At 36.1% G+C, this 22,021-nt stretch overlaps 1 protein-coding gene and 1 long non-coding RNA gene across 3 annotated transcripts in view; one reads left to right on the forward strand and one right to left on the reverse strand.

Moving 5' to 3' along the window:
* The window catches only part of PACRG (parkin coregulated), a 583,000-nt gene that overhangs the window by 328,033 nt on the left and 232,946 nt on the right, over window positions 1–22,021 (forward strand). Inside the window, exon 5 of one of the 2 annotated variants that reach the window (XM_072637724.1) lies at window positions 6,756–6,974. The exons of the other annotated variant lie outside the window; for it this stretch is intronic. Within the exon in view, the coding sequence (XP_072493825.1) occupies window positions 6,756–6,763 (8 nt within the window). The 3' untranslated portion in view covers window positions 6,764–6,974. Of the gene's footprint in view, window positions 1–6,755; window positions 6,975–22,021 lie in introns of those variants that run through there. 2 annotated transcript variants of the gene reach the window in all.
* Window positions 7,019–21,087, reverse strand: LOC140522370 (uncharacterized). Its single transcript, XR_011973318.1, has 3 exons — window positions 20,577–21,087; window positions 17,600–17,743; window positions 7,019–15,542 (listed from the first exon to the last, which is right to left on the reverse strand). It is a non-coding gene; the product is annotated as an uncharacterized lncRNA (long non-coding RNA).

The raw sequence follows: 22,021 nt of genomic DNA on the forward strand, positions 1-22,021 counted from the left end.
AGGGGAAGCAGACATGACAGCTAGGCTACTTATGCAGAACCATGGAGGAGGCTAAATATGATGCATGATAAAAGGCAAGAAGTGGCATGTGGAACTTTAAAAGGATACCTTGGTACCTGAGGATCAGTAGAGTTCAAGGAGCTAGTGAAGATATGCAGAGTCAGACAGAAATGTTAGAAACTGAGAGAATAAGAATGATGCATGAGTAGTAAATAATATGAGAGAATTTGTCACACTGATGACCCTTCAGGTAAGAGTTTAAGGTTAACCTCACATTCAAACTTTTTCTTAATATAAGAGTCAGCTAAAGCAGTGTTGACGTTACACTTGACGGAAATGACCCTTTCTAAATAATAGAAGGTGCTAAATAAGTCTAACCTCCCTAAATGTATTCAATAAGCATACTCTTGATAGATTCATTCATGTTTTTGATTGAGAAGTTGAACAGGATAAAACCAAGTGTGGGACTTCGGAGATAACAGTAGAAATCTCCCCCAGACTGACATCAAATTGGTTTTCTCTCAACTACAAATTCACCTGACTACTAGTATACAGCCTACATTTTGAGGCTGTAAAATATCTTCTTAACCTCAAAATATATTATGACAGTCATTTAGTTTGTTTATAGTGAATACATAGTTCCAAGTGGTGACCATTTTCTTTCTAAAGTACTTGTAAGTCATCTATTTGAGAGTGAATTCTACTATTTTTCCAGGACCCAGCATGAAGTTTACTAGTATATGTTTCATAGCATATATACCCTTCCACTGTCCCTTCAAAAAAAAAATCAGGACATTTCTAGTAATTTTAATGTAATGATTTATTAGTAAATTTAATGTAGTAGTAAGAGCACTGGATTTGGTATCAGGTGAGATCTGGGTTCAAATACTTCTTCTAACACTTGGTAAGATAATGGGTAAGTCTCTTATCCTTTGTATAATTTCCCACTATGTAAAAGGGGAACAATGACACCTGGAATACTTCATGAGTTTGTGATAAAAATCCAGAGATGGCAATAGGAACTTGACCCGTATTTAATTGGTGTAAGAAATTCCCAGGTGAGAAAATCCCTCTACCAATACAAGTCATTACCTTCTCTGTAACTTGTATTCTTAAAGGTTCCTGTAGCACTCAAATGTTTAGTGACTTACCCAGCGTCATACAGCCAGTATCTGTCAGACGTAGGACTTGAATCCAGATCTTCCTGTCTTTGAGGCACATGGACTATATATTCCACCGAACGCTTCTTCATGAAGATCAAATAGATCAGTATTGACGAAGATCTTTGCAATTCTTAAAATATTCAGTAAATTAACTATCACTATCATCATCCATAATATCCTTATGTTATCCTTTTGTACATGACCTTTTGAAATTTCGCATTCATCAAAGATCTTAAGTGACCATGGATTACCTTAAATGTGTTTGCTTTTTCCTGGAAAGAGTACTGGACCTAGGAAGAAGGCCCTGACTAGGCTGCAGATTTTACTATCATTGTGATAAGCAGATCATCTAAAATCAGTGGTTTTCATACCTACTCTTTTTTTCATACCACCTCCTAAAATTATTTTATGAATAAGATTGGGTAATACATGTGAAAACATTCTGAAAACTATGAAGCACTATGTAATTGTAGTGTATTTTCTTTTTTGTCAAGAGTATTTTTTTTATTATCTTGCCATAATTTCATTTTAGAGCCTCTGTCCCTCTGACACCATTTTAGAGGGCAGTATACAATAGTGCACTTGAACACATTCGAACCAAGAATGCACTTTATTGAAATGTTCTATATAATCTTGACATAGTTATATAAATTACCAAAATGTTCTTTAATTGAAAAAAATCCACATTTTTATAGCAAGCTTAAATTTTTCCTTTTTTTAGATTTGAAGTTTATAAAGTTCTACTTTTCTGGTATTCTATATCATACTATCTCTTGTAGTATCATGTGAAAGCAAAATATGTGAATTTTTTGAGGACATATGCCTTTGTTTTCCTCTATACCGTGAATGCAAACATGTTACACAAATATGCATATACATAATTATGTTATATAAAAATATATGTATAAGCACTAAATATTGAGGTCAGAAGGTAAAAAAAAAAACAAAAACAGGATTTTTTTAGAGAGATTCCAGTTGAGGTAGTTGGACTTGGAATGTAAGTCTTGAAGGAGAAGGGAAAAGGGAATTAATTTTGCCTCAAAACTTCTCAGTCCATCATCTATAACCTAGAAACCTAGGATTTGTGGTGGCACATTGGAAGTTAAGTGATCTCATCTAATGAACTGATGTCATTATTTGCATAATTATTCAGCCATAGAAGTGGTATAGTCTTGCTAAAGCAGAAAATATTTCTTTCTTAAATTGTTGGAATCTTTTCATGTAAATATACATATATATATGCTAATATTTTTCCATGCTGGATTTGGACTCTCTATTGAGAAGTGAGGAAGGAAGAAAGCTGCATTATATATTTTGAAAGAACCTCTTACCTAGTTAAGCCTTCTTAACTATCAAATATGATGTATTTTTAAGTGTTTGAATTTTAATCCTAAAATTCTTTCACTGTAAAAGTGAAATTTTATTAGTTCTCTGTGTTAAAACCTGTGGCTAAATCTCTAATAGTACTATATCTTTTTTTTTTTTCAACAAATCTGAGGAAAATTTTTTACACATTTATTTGCATGCATCTTTATGCTTACTGGGAAAACACATTAAAACAATGAATTCTAGAGCAAGACACTGCCTTACCTCAGTGATTCTTACCAAAAGTGGTGATAGTTACACATACACGCACGCACGCACACACACACATCCCAAAACCCAATGGGCTCAAATCTACGAATCTCTCCAGAAAATAGCGACATTGTAATTAGTTTAATCTTTTAGCATTACCTCATATTATATTTGTAAAATTTTTAATTCAGTGTATTGGCTTATATTTGTGAATAAAATGCAATGCACCATTAATTTTGCAGTTTCATCTATGAAAGATATAAACTTAAACCTTCCTACTTCCTAAGTTTTTCATAATGCTTAGCATATGCAGAACATATCCAAGTGACAGAACAGAAATTACTGTTGCATATGTGATGATAAAGTTTTGTAAGGAATATTTTGTCCTGGGATTTTTCTCTTCCTCTTTACCTTAAAGTAGTCATAAGAAAGATAGAATATATAGAAAGAAAATAATGTAAAGAAAGACATCTATTTATGTATCCAAGAGTAATTGTCAAAATGGATCAAAATAGATCTAATTTTTAAAATGTTAAAAAAATCAGAAAAATTCATGGTGGTAAAAAGGCTAAAAAGCCATCTTATAGTTAGCAAAATTGAAATATTGCTTCTGATACTTAATTAGCTGTGTGACCTGGCTAAGTCACTTAACTTTTTAGTACCCACAAACAACTTTAAAACTCTGAATTGCTATCTGTATTAGCAAATAGAATCCCCACACAAGCAGTTCTTTGCATCAGTGACCTGACAGTCTTTCTAGTCTCTTCCAACTCAAAAATCTGCGATCCTATAATAACACAGTTATGGTGGCGGAAGAGGTAGGGGGGAGACACACAGACCACTGATGTGAGTCTTCTAAAGTGTTGAGACTAGTTATCCATTTCCCTTCACAGTTACTATTTCTCTTTGATTCTGTGAGAAGCCCAAGTCAACAGTTCCTACAGAAAAGCAAGGTTTATAATTAAAAAGCCCAATGACAAAAAGGAACATTAAGATTCTACATAGGGCATATGTCAAATGAATCATGATGTGTGGCCAACAAAGAGCCAGTGTGGCAAACTTTCAGTTCCATGCCATACTGTACACATACTCAGATTCACCAATAGTAACACTGCCTTGATGCCCCTAAGTGAATAAAATTCCTGCAGGCTTAGCCACATATTTTCAAACTCACTGATGTGTCATTAAGGGACATGATCAAATTCCCTGCCCTTTGGAAGAGACAGTGTGCCACTATGCTGGTTCTATAATTCTTCAGCTATTCCTTTAATGCCACATGGCAGGGAAAATATACTTGATGAAAAAAATTATCCTTAAAGCTTAGAATCAGCAGTGTCTCCCAAGCCAAAAAAAAACGAGACCATGAGTAGAATGCCATGGACTGTCTTCCAGGGTGGTGGCTGTTTGGCCAAGTGAGGTGTTGCGGTGAGGTTGTTAGAGTTACAAAGAGAATCTTTGGGAGGTTTCTTAGTGTTCAATCCAGGATTTTTGCCATGGGAAGTTCAGAGAAAAAGACAAGAAAAATGAGGGCCATGGCAGGGAAAAGCCAGTTACAGCATGAATCAGGGTGTGGGTTCCTTAAATGCTACCCAGGACTCTGTAAGCAGTTGTATGCCAGACTTGCCCCTGCCTGCCAGTGCATCTGCTGATCTTTAGCATTGGCTGACTCTGTGTGTGTGTGTGTGTGTGTGTGTGTGTGTGTGTGTGCATGTGTCATAAATACGGTGGAAAATCATTGCTCACAGGTCTGAATGAATGCTTGGGCAACACCCCTCCCCCCTCCGCCCCAATTACTGCAACGGACCATTGGGCAATTATTCAGGAAGACAGACAGAGGGAAAGGTTCAGTGCCCTGTACCCCTCACAAAAATAGCCCTGACCATAGCATCCTAGTGGTGGGGAATGAAGAAAATAGATGTTAAATGACTTGACCAGGATCAAACATCTAGTAGATGTCTCAGGCCATATTTGATAGTTTTCCTAACTCCATGTCCAGGGTTCTATCCACTGTATCACCTAACCTGCCTTCTTAATAATGTGTGGAAATTCAAGTCTAGGAATCAGAAATACAGATACAATAATCTAATAATCTCATTATTAGGGATTTCTAAAGCTTTCATATTCTGCTACTTATGCCCTCCTATTTGACTTCCAGCTAACTAAAAGAGGCTCATTAGTGTCATTTTCCATTGCATTTTCTCATTACTATGGACTAAATGCCAAGTCAGTCTTGTTTTTCATTTGTAAATTGGAAATTACCACCCCTTCAAAAAGAAAAAAATTGTTTTCCACTTGGGTATATCTACAAGTGAACACACAGAAGAGCAGCTTTCCTCCCAGTAAAGAGAGGCTTAACACAGGTTAACAACTCCTACTTTCATTCCTGTGTTTTAAGAGGTTCTTAGCACACTCTTTGATTATGCAAATAGGAAATTAGGGCAAATGGGCACCCACTCATAAAATCCTCTGTTGGCAAAAACTCTTATCTTTACTTTTTTCTAGGTAAAGTTGGGATTGATTTCTGGGAGTTGTTGGTGTTGGCTCCAAAACTCCACTCTCCTTTTTCATTGCCAATATCCCCAATTATTGATGTGCAGGGTCAACATTTTCTTTCAGAGACATTGTTGTAGTCTATTGACATTTGCTAAATCCAGTCAGGCACACAGGCAAATCTATTTACTACAAATACTTAAGATGTACCCCAAAGGAAAGATCACACTGAAATTTTCCCAAGGGAAATTAACATTCTTTTCTAGTAATATGGCATAAATTATTGCTTAATCTGGACAAATAGACAAATAGTTTTATCTAAGGTTTATAATTTAAAGCAGCTTTAGCTTGTAATTTGCCATTTTAAAGAATCTTTTAAAATATGACCTGTTTTAAAACACCCTCAAACTGCAATTTTGAGCGACTAAAAATGCATACTCATTATTTCCAGTTTCATTCTTAGTTTCCTGTATGTGGACATTTTCATGTGCTCCTCCCAATGACTTAAAGATGTCTCTATAGTAATAATAGCTAGAATTTTATAGATAACGCTCTAAGGCTTGCCAAGCTGTTAGTATATTTCATTTGATTTATGTCATAGAAATCTAAGGATTATAAAATCTAAGGATTGCTTAGAAAATTGATGAAACTGTAAGCAAGTTTTCTAATACATGGGATTCTCTTCTTCACAATTATGTGAATATCATCATCATTCACATACAGATTGTTTGAAATTGCGATATTTGACAAAGTAGTTTATAATTTCAGAAACAAAAAGATTTAGAAGGAAGTATTCCATTTCTTAACTTTATGTATTTTGTATTATTTTCTTGAGGGTTATCAGGCTTGCAATTACAGGAATTCATTCACATGCAACATAGCAAGAAAGTAGATGAGGCTTGACATTTGCAGTTATGCCTTTGACAGTCACTTTTATAACTAGGAACAAACTAAAATCTGCATTTTCCTTCTCCACTCATTGGTGAGTCTGTGGACTCCTTTTCTAACCTATGAATGACATTTCAGTGAGTGAGAGAAAGTTTCAATATTCCTCCAAATTATTCGTGCCTCTCTCTCAGCTCTACTATGGTAACCTACACCAAAGACCCCAGATGTTCTTCTTGAGACCACATTGATGAAGACATTTTTTGTACCCAAGAAAAGCAACATACTTCATTGAAAAAGCACAAAAATTGAGGTGTCTTTGGAGGCCTTGATTTGAATTTTCCCTCTGACATTTGCCACCTATGTGGTCCCACAGTTTCCTCAGCTAAGAGAAGATGACAATACTTTCTGCTTCACTATATTGTCATGGGGCAAGTGCTTTGTAATGTGAGTGTTGAATAAAAGTGTGAGATTATAACTTCAAAAGATCTAGGTAGGCACTTCCTTTTTCTAATCCTCCTTTTTCTAACCCCACCATTCTTTCATGAGTTGATGTAGCAAAATGTGTATCTATTTGGTGGGCTATCTGGCTCTTTTGATGGCGAGCATCTCCTTAATTTTAGACTTGTCTTTTCATGACAGGCACATAGGCTGTCAGAACTTATTCTCAGCCAACATCATCTTTGAGAATCCAGTGTCATTTCTACACTGCAGTGAGTCATCTGTAGTGTTGAAGTAGAAGATGGAGCAATCAACACAGAAAATATTTGTATGTTTTTTTAAATCAAAAATAAAAAGATTGAGGGGGGATACATCTAAGTAAAAACAAAATCAACATAAACTTTTATTATCTTTCATAAAGTCTAGAACTTGTGAGTCTTGTTGATAGAAAGTGTTTTTGTTACCCATCAGTTAAGGTCACAGAAAACAAAATACAAGGACATTTGCAGAATATAGTACTACAAATCATATTGACATTGTTTTGCTGTGTATCTGCTTTCAGCATTACATACCAGTGTACATCCAAACCAATGTTCCAAGTTATAAAGAAAAAGTAATGATAACAAATAATGCTATTATGACTAAGTTTTATTCTGTACCTTCCAAGACCAATGTGCTCTTCCTGCTAAATACATTATCTTAATAAGATCTTTTGTAATGCTCACTCTAGCCATTGTAGAGTAGGATAGTAGCACTCCCTTAACCTGTGTCTCTTCACGTACTTGAAATTTTTGATGTTTCTTTTTTCCTTCTAAATAATTTTATTTGAAATTTAATTTCATAGATCTCATTATTTCCTATTTTGCTGCAGGCCATGAGCTTAAAAATAGTCAGTGGCATATAACCATTATTTTAAACACAATCCTATCATTGGGTCACAATACCAAGATAATTGTCCATCGGAATTAAGAGACAGTTCTCCCACTCTACTTAGTAATGGTTAAGCCATCGAGTAGGTTACACAATGGAACTACTAGGAGAAGTTGAAATATATTCCCAGTGAAGATTATAAAATATCACTTTGTATATTTTTAAGAACATGGTAAACATCTGTGAGATAAAAATAGGTGAGGTACAATCCCCTTGGGGGGCAACACACAGAATGGCATTTTGAGTTCCTTTGTAGCCCCATAATACTATAATGAACATAAAATAGGAAAGAGTTTTATGAGGTTAAAGTAAATCTGATTATATACAGCAGCAGATCCTGGAGGCTAGATAGGAAACTAACAATGAAAAAGCCAAGACAAGGCTAGGGGGACAGGTTTGGGAGACAGCATGGGATTAGGCCAGGCCCAGGGAAGGATTTAAATATCAATGGTAAGATAGAAATGAGCCTTGGGATCCAGATGGATGATCCAGAATTGGTTTTTATACAGGTACCATAGGTCAGAGCAAGGCAGTGAGTCAAAACCAACCTGGTGATCAGGAATGAAAAAGGCATAGACATTAAGTACAATGTTCTTATGGCTTCCTTGTCTTACACTGCTCTTTCCTTATCACCCACTCATAGATTCATCCCCATCACAGACCTTGGACAAGGGACTGTAAGAAGCCTTGGGCCAGTAGCACCTCAGGGTTTCAGCACCAAGTCAGTCTTGCTTTCTGTTTGACACTGTAACTCAGTGCTAGTCACTGAGCCTTTGCTTTGATTGCCATTCCAGTAATTGGATCTCTACCTTACTCCTATATATCTATTCCTGTATTGGTTCTCTCTCTAGTTGCCCTAATTTTCTCCTCCCTAGTCTTTCTGGGGACTAGTGTCCTGCCCTTGCATCCAGTTCATTGCATGGGTGGGTCCCTTCTCCTGCAGTTCAACCCATGTGATACTGAGTGCCCACTTTTATGTGTACCACTTTCACAAGGACCCTTCTCAATTCCCTGCCTTCCCTCATTGAGCCTGCCTGGTCTGCAGGTTCCAATCACACCTGCTATAGTCAATGATGATGGTGATAACAACAAAAATAACTAGTATTTGTGTAACACTTTAGAGTTTGCAAAGCACTTTACAAACATTATCTCATTTAAATTCCCACAACAACCCTGAAAGATAGGTGCCATTGTCTCCATTTACAAGTGAGGAAACTAAGGCCTATAGCTTAGGACCCTTGCTCAGTATCATATAGCTATTAAGTGTCTAAGGCAGGATTGAACTTCAGTCTTCCTAATTCCAGGTCCAACACCCTAAAAAAGCTAGTGGTGGTACACCAGCTCCTTGAAAAGTAACCTCCTGGCACAATGCAAACACCAGTTATGACCCAGAGCAAGGGAAAGACGTCAAGTACCAGTTATTCTGTTAAGAACTCATTAATCCACAGGGTAGTAGATACAGCAAAGTTATTAAGGAAATCAGTCATGAAATACAAATAACAAGAATTTTTTGATGCTTAGATCACCTTCTACCCTTTAACCAGAAAACTTCTTAAATATTGCCTGCTAAGGCAATAATGAATCTCAAGAAATAGCATCTACTTTCCGCATCTGGTTAACTCTGGCCGAAGGCTTCTCCTCAGCCTGATATCTCCTGGCAACATGGAAACAATATGCGTCATTTCCATTTTGCTGACTCCACCAAAGATTTCTTTACAGCCTTGAAGACCATTGCTTCATCATTTGAAGCTCCAGAGAGCCTCTAAAAAATATCGGTGTTGACCCTCATTACAGAACTGAAGAGGAATTCTTAGAGATAGCAATACTTTCAACTCTTGATACTGTTCTCCACATTGAGAAGGAAGACTAGCAAAGTATAGATTCTTCACTAAGGGACAACAACTTGGCCCTTGCCACAGCTTTTGACAAGATTATGGTTGATCTCCAAGGCGGATGTTAGAAAATAGTAAAGCTCCCAGATTCAATGGCAGACCTGCAAAGATATTTACATAAAAAGAAGAATGTTGCTCAAAACCCAAAGACCTTTGCTTGGCAAATGAAACTGAAAAATGCCAACATATATATCAAAGATGCCACTATCACAATCTCTAGGCAGAAGGATGTATAAGTTGTGTATAGCAACTAATATGGATTTCTACTTTCTACAACTGCCAAAGTCATCGCCAAAATTACCCTGCATTAGGCATTTCTGGTGTTTCAAAAGTTCATAGGACTAGAGCTAAAAGGGATGCCAGGGACCATATAATTCAAGCTCCCCATTTTACAAATGAGGAAACTGAGACCCAAGGAACCCACATGACTTGCCCAAAGTCACACAATTAGTAAGCATCATAAATGAACCCAGAGAGTCAATGCCTTTTCCCTTGCACCACACAATATGCCTTTAAAGTGTATAATACTCTAAAATATATGAACTTCTTGCACATGGTATGAAAGAAAATAATGGGAACAGCATCATCCTCTCTGAGCTATATTCAGACTAGATTTTTAAAAACCAAGACTTTGTTTTACTTTTTCAGATAATGGACAGTTCTTTCCTTACTCTGATCATGGCTTTCTACTTCCATCCTAGTGACTTTTTCCCCCTACAGATGCCTCCATATATCTATTGCCCCCTACTTCAATTGGTTAATTCTTGCCTGGAATCTCCATTTTGGAAAGTGCTCAGTCCAGTTTGTACTTCTCGCTTGGCTCTGCTCCTGACTCTAAAGACTTTTCCACCTTCCTCCCTGTCCCACACAAAGTTTTTTTTTTACTTTTCATCTCTCTTTTGTATATGTCAGAATATATCATCAAAATACAAGAACTTTGAGAACAATTTTCTTTTTCTTGCATTTATTCCTATTACTTGGCAAAGCACATGGCACACACTAAGTGCTTAATACAAGCTTTATCTATAGTGAATAAATGTTATTATCCCCACAAATTCATACCAGGAAGACAGAAGTGACAGGAAGGATAATAATTCTTCTGAACCATGTAGCAGCAACAATCCAGTAAAAATGAGAGGCAGCATTGTCTATTAAAAAGCTCTACTTATGAGAAAATCTAGGAAGCAACATATGAAAATATTGGGGAAAGAATGTAAGTGAAGAGCCACTGAGGGAATAAGTGAAGTGACTTTGTCACTAGAGTATACTCCAGATCACCTGGAAAAGGAGAGGAAGTAGATGCATAATTTGGGAACAGATCATTAATGTGTCACAGGACATGGTATTGTAGTAATAGAAAATCATAATTATCCAGACCTCTACTTGAGCTTTCTTTCAAAAGCACACTCACCTTAATGGTAACTTCATTATTCTAAAAATAAAAAATCAACAAGGGGAAATTCTATTTTGGATCTGATTCCGTTAACATGAAGGAAATGGTTGCTGAGGAAATCTTGGAGTAAGTGCCACTTCCTCCAAGACTTTGTGACAAAGAATAAAGCCAAATATGGTTGAACAAGCATCCTAGATGGTGAAGGGAAGAGAAGAAGCATTTAAATAGCACCTACCATGCTCCAGGACCTGTTCTAAGTGCTTAATACATATCTCATTTGTTTCTCACAATAACTCTGTGAGGTAGGTGCTATTATCATCCCTATTTTACAATTTAGGAAACTGAAGCAAACAGAGATTAAGTGACAGTGCTAATAAATGTCTGCAGTCATATTTGAACTCAGGTCTTCCTGAGTGTTCCATCTATTGCATCACCTAGCTGCTTCCTAGACTTAGGAAGAGCATATTTTAAAGGATTCAAAAGAAGGATAGGTAGAATCCAGGGGACTCAAATTCTCCAGGAATCAACATAAGAGGGACAAAAAATTCTAGAATAAAATTGTGAAGAGATAAAGAAAAACAATTATGATGAGAGAAAAAGGGAGCTGTTCAAGAGAGTAGTATGAATACACAAGGAATACACTACCAAACATAGTTTTTTTAAGCCAATACAAAAAGTAAAAGCAAGAACGGGTAACCTAGTATGGATGAATGGATGAAAAAAGGGAAGACTGGAGAGAAGGGAAAAATTATTAAACGCTTGTTACGTACCAGGCATCGTGCTCATGGTTGGGGATGTAACTTGAATAGCTAGAACATGCATTTGAATTAAGGAAGAAAAGTTATTTAGGGAAGCATTGCAGCAAGACAGATAAGACCCAGAGGATCCTAGGGAATGATGGCAGAGCATATGGTAAGGCCAGGTAGTACACTATTTTATCAGGATTATTGTTGTTGATGACTCCCTGATCATCCAAGCAATATGAGTGACCATTTCCCTCATCTGTGACTTTTAGGGAAAAGATATTGGGTAGAAGTGAAATGGAACCTCTGAGAAACTTCCTGGGAAAGGAATAGGGATGGTAAGTCAGTGTCCAGATGAAAGGAAGAATCCAGTACTTAGTAAGAACTGAGCCATTGGTACTGGGATGATTGCCTCAAAATGGTCCAGGCCCTTGGGTCACCCGTTGGGATCTGGGTAAACCAGATGAGTATAGGTGAAGGGAACATGCTGGTTTCTTTCTGTGACTGACCTACTCCCCCTGCCTCTGCTTCTGTATTTGTATAAAACCATGTCATGATCCCATATGCTACAAGAATAAGTTGAGACAGGCAAAGAAAGATAAGAACTGCCAAAAAAAATGGGAAGAAGGGATGTATTAGGAGAAATAGGAGAATCAAAGAAGGGATGTCTGCTGCTTTGGTAGATGGCATGAGGATAACTGACAAGAGAGAAAAGGAAACATGCTGTTTTACTCTCCTCTTTTCTCTGCCAAGTAGAATAAACTTTGAACCAGAAAGGGTAGAACAGGGATGACTAATAGGGAATTGATATTGAAGACAAGGGGATAATAAGAAAGCATTTAACTGCCCTTAGTGAGTTAAAGTTACCCTATCCAGAGGATCAACATCTTCTGGCACTAAAAGTTCTGGCAAATGTGATTGCAGATCCATGCCAGTGAAATCTGAAAGATTGTAGAAAGCAAGACAGGCACTACTGGTTTGGAGAAGGGTGAATGTTCCAGTTTCCCAGGAAAAACAATGGTGGGGGAAGAGAATGGTCTTCAAACTTCAGTCCTGTGAGCTTGATTTTGGTTCTAGGAAAACTTTTTAGAATGGATTATTTAAAATAGGGTCAGGGAACAATCAAGAAAAGGAGTGGTGATCACCAAGGGCCAGCATATCTTCACCAAGAGTAGGTTACACTACACTGACCTCATTTCTTTTTTTGTGATGAGGGTTTTGTTTTGTTTTGTTTTTGTCAAAGGGAATATGGTTGATATACTTTACCTGGATTTTGGCAAAGAAAATTTGATGCAGTGTTTCCTCTTATGTAGTGGAAGGGATGGGACTCTGTGTATTAGATGATAGCACAGTTAAATGGGTTTGGAAGTGGTTGAATGACTAGATTCAAAGAGTTAATGGTTTGAAGTCAGGTTTTTAGGAAGTCTACAGTGGATACCCTAGGGATTTGTGCTTAGCCCTAGCTACTTTATATTTTTATCAAGGATTCAGTCAAGACATAGATGGCAAGCCTATTCACATTGCAGTTAACACAGTGTTGAATGAGCTAACACATTGGATAATACAATCAGAATTTAGAAAGATCTAGACAGGTTAGAACACTGGGGCTGAATCTAAGAAGGTGAAATTCGGTGGGGGCAAATGTAAAGTCATATACTTCAACTTTTTTTAATGACTTCACAAACATAAGATAGAAGAAATATGACTAGACAGTAGTTTACATGAAAAAAGATGGGAGGTGATAGTGGACTGAGTCAATACATAAGTCAACAGTATGTTATGGCACCTCCAATAGCAAGTACATCTTTGGGCTGCTTTTTTTAAAAGGTTTCAAGCTTCCAGGAATACTAAAGTGATAGTCCCCATGTATACTGCCCTGGTCAGAGCATGTGGGGAGTATTGAGTTTTGATCAGAGTGCCACTTGTAGTAAAGACTGATGAATATGCTGTAGACAATCTAGAGAAGGGTATTTGGAATCAGAAGAGGATATGAATCAATGTCACATAAGGATCATTTGAACGAGCCTTGAAAAGGAAGAGTTCATGGAGGACAGCATGGTTGTCTGCATATATCTAAAGGACTTCCACATTTAAGAACAAGTTTAATTGAACTTAACTCTGTTGTGTCCCAGCAATCAAAACTAAGATCAGTAGATCAAAGTCAGAAAGAGAAGAATTGAAGTTTGAAGTCAGAAAACAATTTTTTTATTTCTAACAATTTTGTTGTTGCTGTTGAGCTGTCTTCAGTCATGTCTGACTCTTTGTGACCCCATTTCCGGCTTTTCTTGGCAAAGACACTGGAATGGTTTGCAATTTCCTTCTCCAGCTCAATTTACATCTGAGAAAACTAAGACAAACAGGGTTAAGTGACTTGTCCCAGGTCATACAGATGTCTGAGTTCAGATTTGAATTCAGGAAGATGAGTTTTCCTGACTCTGGGTCCAGCATTCTGTCCACTGTGTCACCTAACTGTCCTCCTAACAATTAGAGCTACCCAAAAATGGATTGAGCTGCTTCCTGTCATTGGAAGTCTTTAATCAAAGTCTTGATGGACTTCTTGCCAAATCATCATAAGGGCTATTTATTCAGGTAGAGTTTGAATTAGACAGCTTGTAAAGAAGCTCATGGGGTTTGACTCCTGAAACCCCTGATCCGCTTCTAACCAGTTATTATCCACCTTCCATGAGTGTACCAGATTTTGTTACCTTTTTCATTATTCGTTTCCTTGGGGAAGATAGATTTATTATGCCTTTTGCAGATTCAGACAGGAGTTGATTTTCTGTGTGTGTTTGTGAAACAATGTCCAAACTCATGTTAGAGTTGTCATTTTTATGCCTTAAATCAGGTTAGGGGAGTCCTGAGAAGGAAAGAGTTAGTCCTTTTTCCCATATACCGTTCAGGTTGTTGCTGGCATCTTTTCTTCTCATCCTTAAACTGTTTGATCTCTATTCTGTTCCTGTCTCCAAAGAGGTCAAAATAAAAATTTCATGAGTACCTCCAGCCACTTGGAGTATCAGGTCTCCCTCATAGCCCTGTGCTTCTCGATGGCAGCTTTTACACTCTCAGAGGTGATGGCTTCTGAGATCTCTCCCAGCTCTAGCTCCAGGATCCTGTGATGCTTTAAGAAAAAGTCTCTATAAATACTGATTTTTAAGTTTTTCAAAACTCAAGTTTTGACTGCTTAGGAATTTAGGATTGCCAGTGATGGCAATGGGTCCCCACTATTGTTTCAACTAAAGCTGTATTTTCAAGGAACCAATGAATGATATTAGATGGGATATGGTTTGGACCCTTTTCCTAACCCTTTCCTTTCACTTTCTTCCTAATCTTCTGTGATATTGTTTCTGATCTTACCATTCAGCTGAAACTGCTTTTTCCAATGATCTTCTACAAGTCAAATCGAATGGACTTTTCTCAGTCTTTCTCCTCTGTAGCATTTGAAATTTTTGATTGCTGTGTCCTCCTGGATTCTCTGTCCTCTCTGAGTTTTCCATGATGATGTTTTGTCTTTATCCTCCTGCCTATCAGATAGTTCCTTCTCAGTCCTTTGCTGGTTCATCATCCTTGGCATAGCCCTGAATTGCCATTTTCAGCCATCTCCCAAGAACATAATTACTACTAAGTAGTGTCACCAAAAAAAAAATTGGTACTTATGATGTTTTCAAAATGTTTACATCCAACATGTATTAAGCACCTACTGCATGCAGAATGCTTTGCTAAGTGCTGGGAGATACATGAAGTTTAGATAGCATAATCTTTGCTTTCATTGAGCAGACTGTCAGTCTAGTAAGTTTCATATTTTGTGTGTATGTCTACATTACATGTAGATCAAAACAATGTCTAAATAATCACAGTAATATCACCTTTTACTTGGATACCACTTTGCTGTTACAATATTTCTCTGAAAGACAGAGAGAGCTTATGTATCATTAAGTAAGGAAGTTTACAGCTAGCTTAAGTGTGTTCCCAAGTTCATGTAGTTGTTAAGTGGCAGGGTCAGGACTGGAACTCAGATCTTCTGACTCTCAATCTTAAGTTAGAGATATAAAAGAAATAAAAATTGATTAGCCAGAAGCAATGTTGATAAGTAACTTATAAAAAAGGAATTTCTTTTATTTAATATACTTAGGTAAATGGAAGTTTCATTGATCTTATTTAACTGCTATTATATGCTGTCAGATCAGAGTGCCCACAGTTGATCTTCTCTACAAATTCATATGCATTATAAAGCAAAAATGTTTTCATGCCAGCAATTTATATTGTACAGTAGTGAATCAATAATAGCTTGAGAGAAGTTCTATAGATTAAATGATGCAGAGTGTTCTGAAATTGCTGATAGAAAACTATCAGCAATTTCACCTAATTAAAAAAATTAGACACAGCTTTTAAAACAGCTCCTTTAAAATAGTTCCACTAATCTACTAGAAGTGATATAGAAAGAATACCATTTCCACATTGATTAAATCCATTTCCATTGCCAATGTCACACCCATTCTGGACCTACTCTGCCCAAGTCCCATTAGCATTGGTCACTGGCTCTCCAGAGAACAGGTACTATTTCTCCTCAGGGACATCTCTACTAGCATTGTTTACAAGCCCCATCCAATAGCCTCCACCCATCATTTATCAGTTAGCTTTTGGAAAGAGCTAATTACATTTGTTTTAGAAACAACTCTCTCCCTACCCTCACCCCCCCACCCAAGTCTGAGGTACATTTTCCCCATGTACACAACAGGTCCTTAGGGAGAGTGGGCTTAAATTAGAGAGTGTACGTGCCAAAAGGGGTAACTCCCAGCTCCTAGTTTCTGGAAGTTATTTTCTTCCTTTGTGGAATTTTCATGAAGCTCCCCTTTGTGAAGTTCCCTGTTGTGCTTCAAGGGTCAGCCTTTATGAAGAGTCCAGAAGCTGATGCTCCTCAATACATGTAATTTCCTTGGCATTTCTCTCAGTTCTTGATGCAGATGCTACCATCACTCACTGCACTTCCAGGGATAATGTGACTGATGCTGACGGGGGGTGGGGGGCGGGGGGGGGGGGGAGGAGTTCCTACCTTTTCAAGGTTACCAGGTATTCCTCTGGTTGAGACAGGGAAAGAAGGGAAGCAAAAATTCTTTCTCCTTACACTGAAGATATTCCTTCTCAGAAGCTGATCTGTCACTAGGCTGACTTGTTAGTGGAATGTGAGATTCTAAATTGGCTTACTGTTTTATCTGAATCCTACAAAGTGTGACTGAATCTATTCAATCAACCACAAGATATTTTATCATCGGATTTTATCCAGTGACTCAGAGCACTTCACCTCTCCTAAACTGATTGAAGACTTAATTCAGACTCAGTTCACACTTTTGGTTGGTTAATTCAATGGAGATACCTAGAACTTGTTTGCATCTAGTTTGTCGATTCTGCAACGCAGAGATGTGCCCTTGCCTGATAAAGGTGTCAGAACTGGAGTACCACATTACTCATTCTAGTAGATTTTCAGGCATGAGTTTCACACTCCTTAAATATTCTTCTTATAGCTAGAAGGTAAATTCTAGTTGGAAGTATAATAGATCTTCTTGCCCGATTGGTTTTTTCTTGTATGTTAATTTTTCTTAAAGTACATTTAAAGTTAAAGTAAGAAAGGTAATGTGACACAGTGGAAAATAATTTTATATTTGGAATCAGCTCCTGGTTTGAATGCTGGCTTTGCTTTTTAACACCCTCCTCAAGGCATCTAAGTTCTCAAAGGAGGGCTTGGATGAGACTATTCTTAAGATCCCTTTCAGCTTTAAATCTGTGATACTACTGTACTATAGATAAGTCTGTGTATTCCTTTAACCATCTTGCAGGGGAAAGGTATACTGTTTTAAACTTACAAAGTCCCTCCATTTGTTTCTGTAGAGAGGATTGGAATGTCTCCTATTATGATTACTCAGTTGCTGACTCAGTACAGTCCCATGTAAAAGCATGGCCAAAATGGGAGAGAGGAAGCTGCTAGATGAAGGAATTGAGTACCTTCTTAGAGACCAGATCTAGGGGAAGGAACTTCTGCCTATTATGTAACATTTAGAAGTTACCCCAGTTAAGTTGAAATATTGTACCTACCCATTCCTGGTAGCTTCTCCCAAGCTTTCAGTCATCACTGTACTGCATAGGACTCATAGATGTTGGTCTGAAAGGGATCTTGAAAGGCATCTGTGACATCTCATTTCTTCAGAGGAGGAAACAGACTCACTGAGTTTAAGCAACCTGCCAAAGGCCAAAGAGAGTAAAGTAAAATTCTGGCATTAAAAAATACATACATTTATGCTGTCCCTTATTCCTAACTGCATGTTGCTTAGAAAGTTATCTATTTTGGTTACCCTTTGATCCCAGACTTGATAGATATTCATAAATTGACAAACTGACATTAATTAGTAGGAAGTTATTAAAGTTAAATGGATAATTTGCATATGCCACATAAAGCCAAATAGATTTTGAACATGTGACTAAAAAAGCAATTAAAAAAGACTAGAAATATATTTGTATATGCAGCAAGAAATAAACATTGATATCTTCCCAAATATAAATTAGTAACATCATTGTAATATTAATACAATGTTAAAATTCATGCAAATCATAGTCAATAATAGGTTTCCTTGTTCAGAGGAAAGGGTACATATGTGAAATCTCTGTACTAGGAACTAAGTGTCAAAAATTTAAAGAGGATTTTTTACTTAAAAGCTTAAATTCTCAAATTTTTCCAAAAAGTAACAGAGATATTCTTCAGAGTAATAAATCCACATTTTCCTCCCAAATCTATGCCTACCTGTTTCAAAGCTTCATTTCCCTTAAGGCCCATTTCTTGAAGGAAGTTCTCCTTGATCTTGTCAGATTGGAAATCTATTTTTCTCTCTTGAATCTATCATAGCTCTTAGAATCTCTCTTTTGTACTTATAGTCTAATTCATATTAGAGTTATTGGTATATGTAGCTTCTCTCCATTATTAGATTGTAAGATTCTTGAAGCCAGGGTCTGACTTTTTCTTTGTATCCTTGGAATCTAATCCAGTGTCTTGTACAGAGAGGCAATTCACAAATGGTTGTTGAATTTAAATACTATAGAATTTCAACTCTCCTTTATAGCAGAATTTCATGGTTGTATCAAAATTCTTATAAGATAAATTATAGAAATATCATTGAATTTATTGTAATAGATGTAGAATTGGATTATGGTTATCTCCATTATCAAATTTTGGTAGTATATTCATTGCAGTAAACCAAAATATAAATACAAATGATGCCTTAAACTCAAAAATTCTCATTGCAATATATTTAATAATATTTACAGTTGAATTATTCACTAATAATATAGGTTGAGGTTTCCTTCACTATTATTTTACAGTGAAAATTATGATGCTTAGTTTTTGAGTTTTGATTTAGGTATATTTTTTTTTAAAAGATGGATTGTGAAAGAAAAGAAACTTTCTTTTTTACTCAATTTACTTTATATAATGTTATTTTTTCCAATTACCATTCTTGATGAAAAGACATTAACTTTGGTAGGTTGAATCATTTACAAGCCTCTTTGCATCTAATAAATTACCATATTAACACAAAAAAATGGAGGTAGTTTTTCTTGGAATAGAATAAAATATTTATTAGGAAAGTCATTTATTTCCCATATGTCATTTCTGTGCTTCAATGGATGAGTCATATAGAGCCTCTGATTTTAAATATGGTTGTGGATTGTTCCATGGATGCTACACACTCCTAGAGTCAATGACATCTCACATAAAGAGTGCCAACTCACAAAAAGAGACCTTTTAGGTCAGCTGTTCTGACCACCTGCATTTGCCTGAACAATTTGGAACATGATGCTCACTATTTTTGCAAAAGAGTTCTACAGTACTTGGAAGCTACTTTTTCTAAGAATGTGCAGCTTACTTATTCTATTAATATATGGCTTTGTCAGGTTCTTCTTAGTATTTTAGAAAGAAAGTATAATCCCTTTTTAGTAAAATTAGGGAGAATGATTGAGACATCTAAGCCAAACAGCATGGAAATCATTTATCACTGCAAAATTATTTTAACAGTGATACAGTCAAGGTTCCCCAAACAAATATTTTTGGTGTCTAATGCTCTCTAATAGTGCATTTGAATTTCTTCTCAGATAGATGTTTAATGTGACAAGTATGCCTACTAAGTGATAGTTTTATATGAGAAATTTTTCATTATAAAAACTTGTGAAAAAAAAGCTAACACATTTACAGAATTAACACTTTTAGATGGCAATTGGAGGATGTTATAATTATTGTTTAATTTCTTAGCTACAAATCCTTGACATCTGTAAAGTCAGAATGATTTAGAAGTTAGAAGATAAATATCCTTAATACTTATCTAGTACTTTTAATTTTGGAATAACTTGACTTATTTGGCTCAAAAGGAATGGTTCAGCCTGCTCCCTACCCCCACGCTGAAACTATGTAAAATAAAAATAAGTTAAACTCTAGTCCAGTTCAACAATATTTCCTTTAATTTGTTCAGACCATGAATCACTAAAAAATTTCAGAAGGGACACAGGGATGTGCTGGAGCCAGTTGGAACCAGCTTTTGAGAACTAATTGTTAAATTTTCAGCAGGAGCATTTACACCTTGGGAAGTAAGCAAATGCCACACATCAGGGGCTTGATTGACTGTTTTGTGAATTTTCTAGACTACGAAAAAGTTTAACAATGTAGATTAAATTTAATAAAGATGTGTCATAGGTATATGTGGAGGGGGTGGAGAGTCAGTTGTTCAATATTTACCAGCATACCTCTGAGGAGGTACAATGGAAGAGCATAGGATTTACATTGAAGGTTCGAATCCTAACTCCTCTCCTTAATCTCTACTGTGTGTATATACAAATCACCTGACTTCTCTGACTCTGAGTTTCCTCATCTTTAAGATGAAGATAATAAAACTTGTACCATCTACTTCGCAGGAGTGTTTTATAAAGAAGTTTGCTTTGTAAATTTTAAAATACTTTATAAATATAAAGTTTTTATATGGTAAGACAATGATAGGAAAGAAATCTTTTTAGGATTTTGCTAATTACAAACCTTCTATTAGTGGGCAGCGAGGGGGCACAGTGGATAGAGGGGCTGGGCCTGGAGTCAGGAAAACTCTTCCTGAGTTCATATCAGACCTCAGACGTTTAGTAGATGTGTGACCTTGAGCAAATCACTTAACCCTGTTTGCTTCACTTCCTGATCTGTAAAATGAGTTGTAAAGGAAAGAGCAAGTCATTCTAGTAGCTTTGCCAAAAAACAAAAACAGAAAACCCCAAAAAACCCAAATGGGGTCACAAAGAGTCAGATATAACTGAAACAACTGAGAAACAACAATATTAATGCGTCAAATGTTCATATAATAATACCGCAATTATTAACATCATTAACATGCACTTAAATTTAAATATGCAAAGTATAAAATAAAGCCCTGTAGAAGTTAATAGGTAGGTGTTCATTACACCTCTAATCCTTTAGTGAAATGTGTTTCTAGTCTTTAGCTTCATCTCTTATGAATATGTTCTAAAGTCTAGAAAAAATGTTTTGTCATTTATGATTGTAGGGCAGACATTTTTAACCTTTTATTTTTCCATTTTGAGTTATTTATAGTATGCTATAACATATTAACATATTTGTACCATATGAGTGTATTTTATTTAAGTTATATATTATTTTTGTATTGTATAATTTATTTATTATAATATAGGAATATATAGTATTAATACATTATGGTCAGTTGGTTGTACTACTTTAACTCAAACACACACTATAATTAAAAGGAAAAGAAGAAAATATGGTGCCTTCTCTAATTTTCTTCATTTTGTGATTTATAATAAGACTCAGCCCTTCAACAACACCTAATTAAGTATCTCATTACAGTGTCTTAACACAAGTCATTCAGCTTGATTTATTTTATCAGCGTTTATAGCTGGAATAATCCTCTACCTAAACTAGCAGCTTTGTGTCAAGTTGTTGTTTTTGCTGCCAAATCTAAAAACATTTTTGCAGAATTCCCAAATATAAAACTATTACGCTTATCTAGTTTTGATATATGTGTCATTTTCTGTAAGACTGGGCATAATTTCTTTCCATTCTGTTTGCACCCATCAACATACCACACAGTGAATGTTGCAACTTAATCAAATGCCCAAATATCCTATTTCCATTTTTATTCAAATCATTAGACCATTTTTGATCAATTGATTAGCACTTTGTGGGCCATAGGATACACAAGTTAACCAGTCCACTTGAATGACATTTTTAGTGGAAATAGCATTTTCTGAACTATTACATGCATAAGATTGAGAGGGATATCTTCAAAAATATTAGTTGATCAGAATGTATTTTGATACCTTTTATATGCTCAATAAAACAATAATTGCTAAAGAATTAGTTTCCTCTACTTTATCATTGGTTTTGGAACCTGTTCAGACCTTGAATGTAATAAACTCGATATGGACAGAATGCTTTATTTTAAAATGCAGCAGGTTTAACCA

Source organism: Notamacropus eugenii, chromosome 2, assembly GCF_028372415.1.
Source record: "Notamacropus eugenii isolate mMacEug1 chromosome 2, mMacEug1.pri_v2, whole genome shotgun sequence".
In the NCBI taxonomy this organism is placed as follows: domain Eukaryota; kingdom Metazoa; phylum Chordata; class Mammalia; order Diprotodontia; family Macropodidae; genus Notamacropus; species Notamacropus eugenii.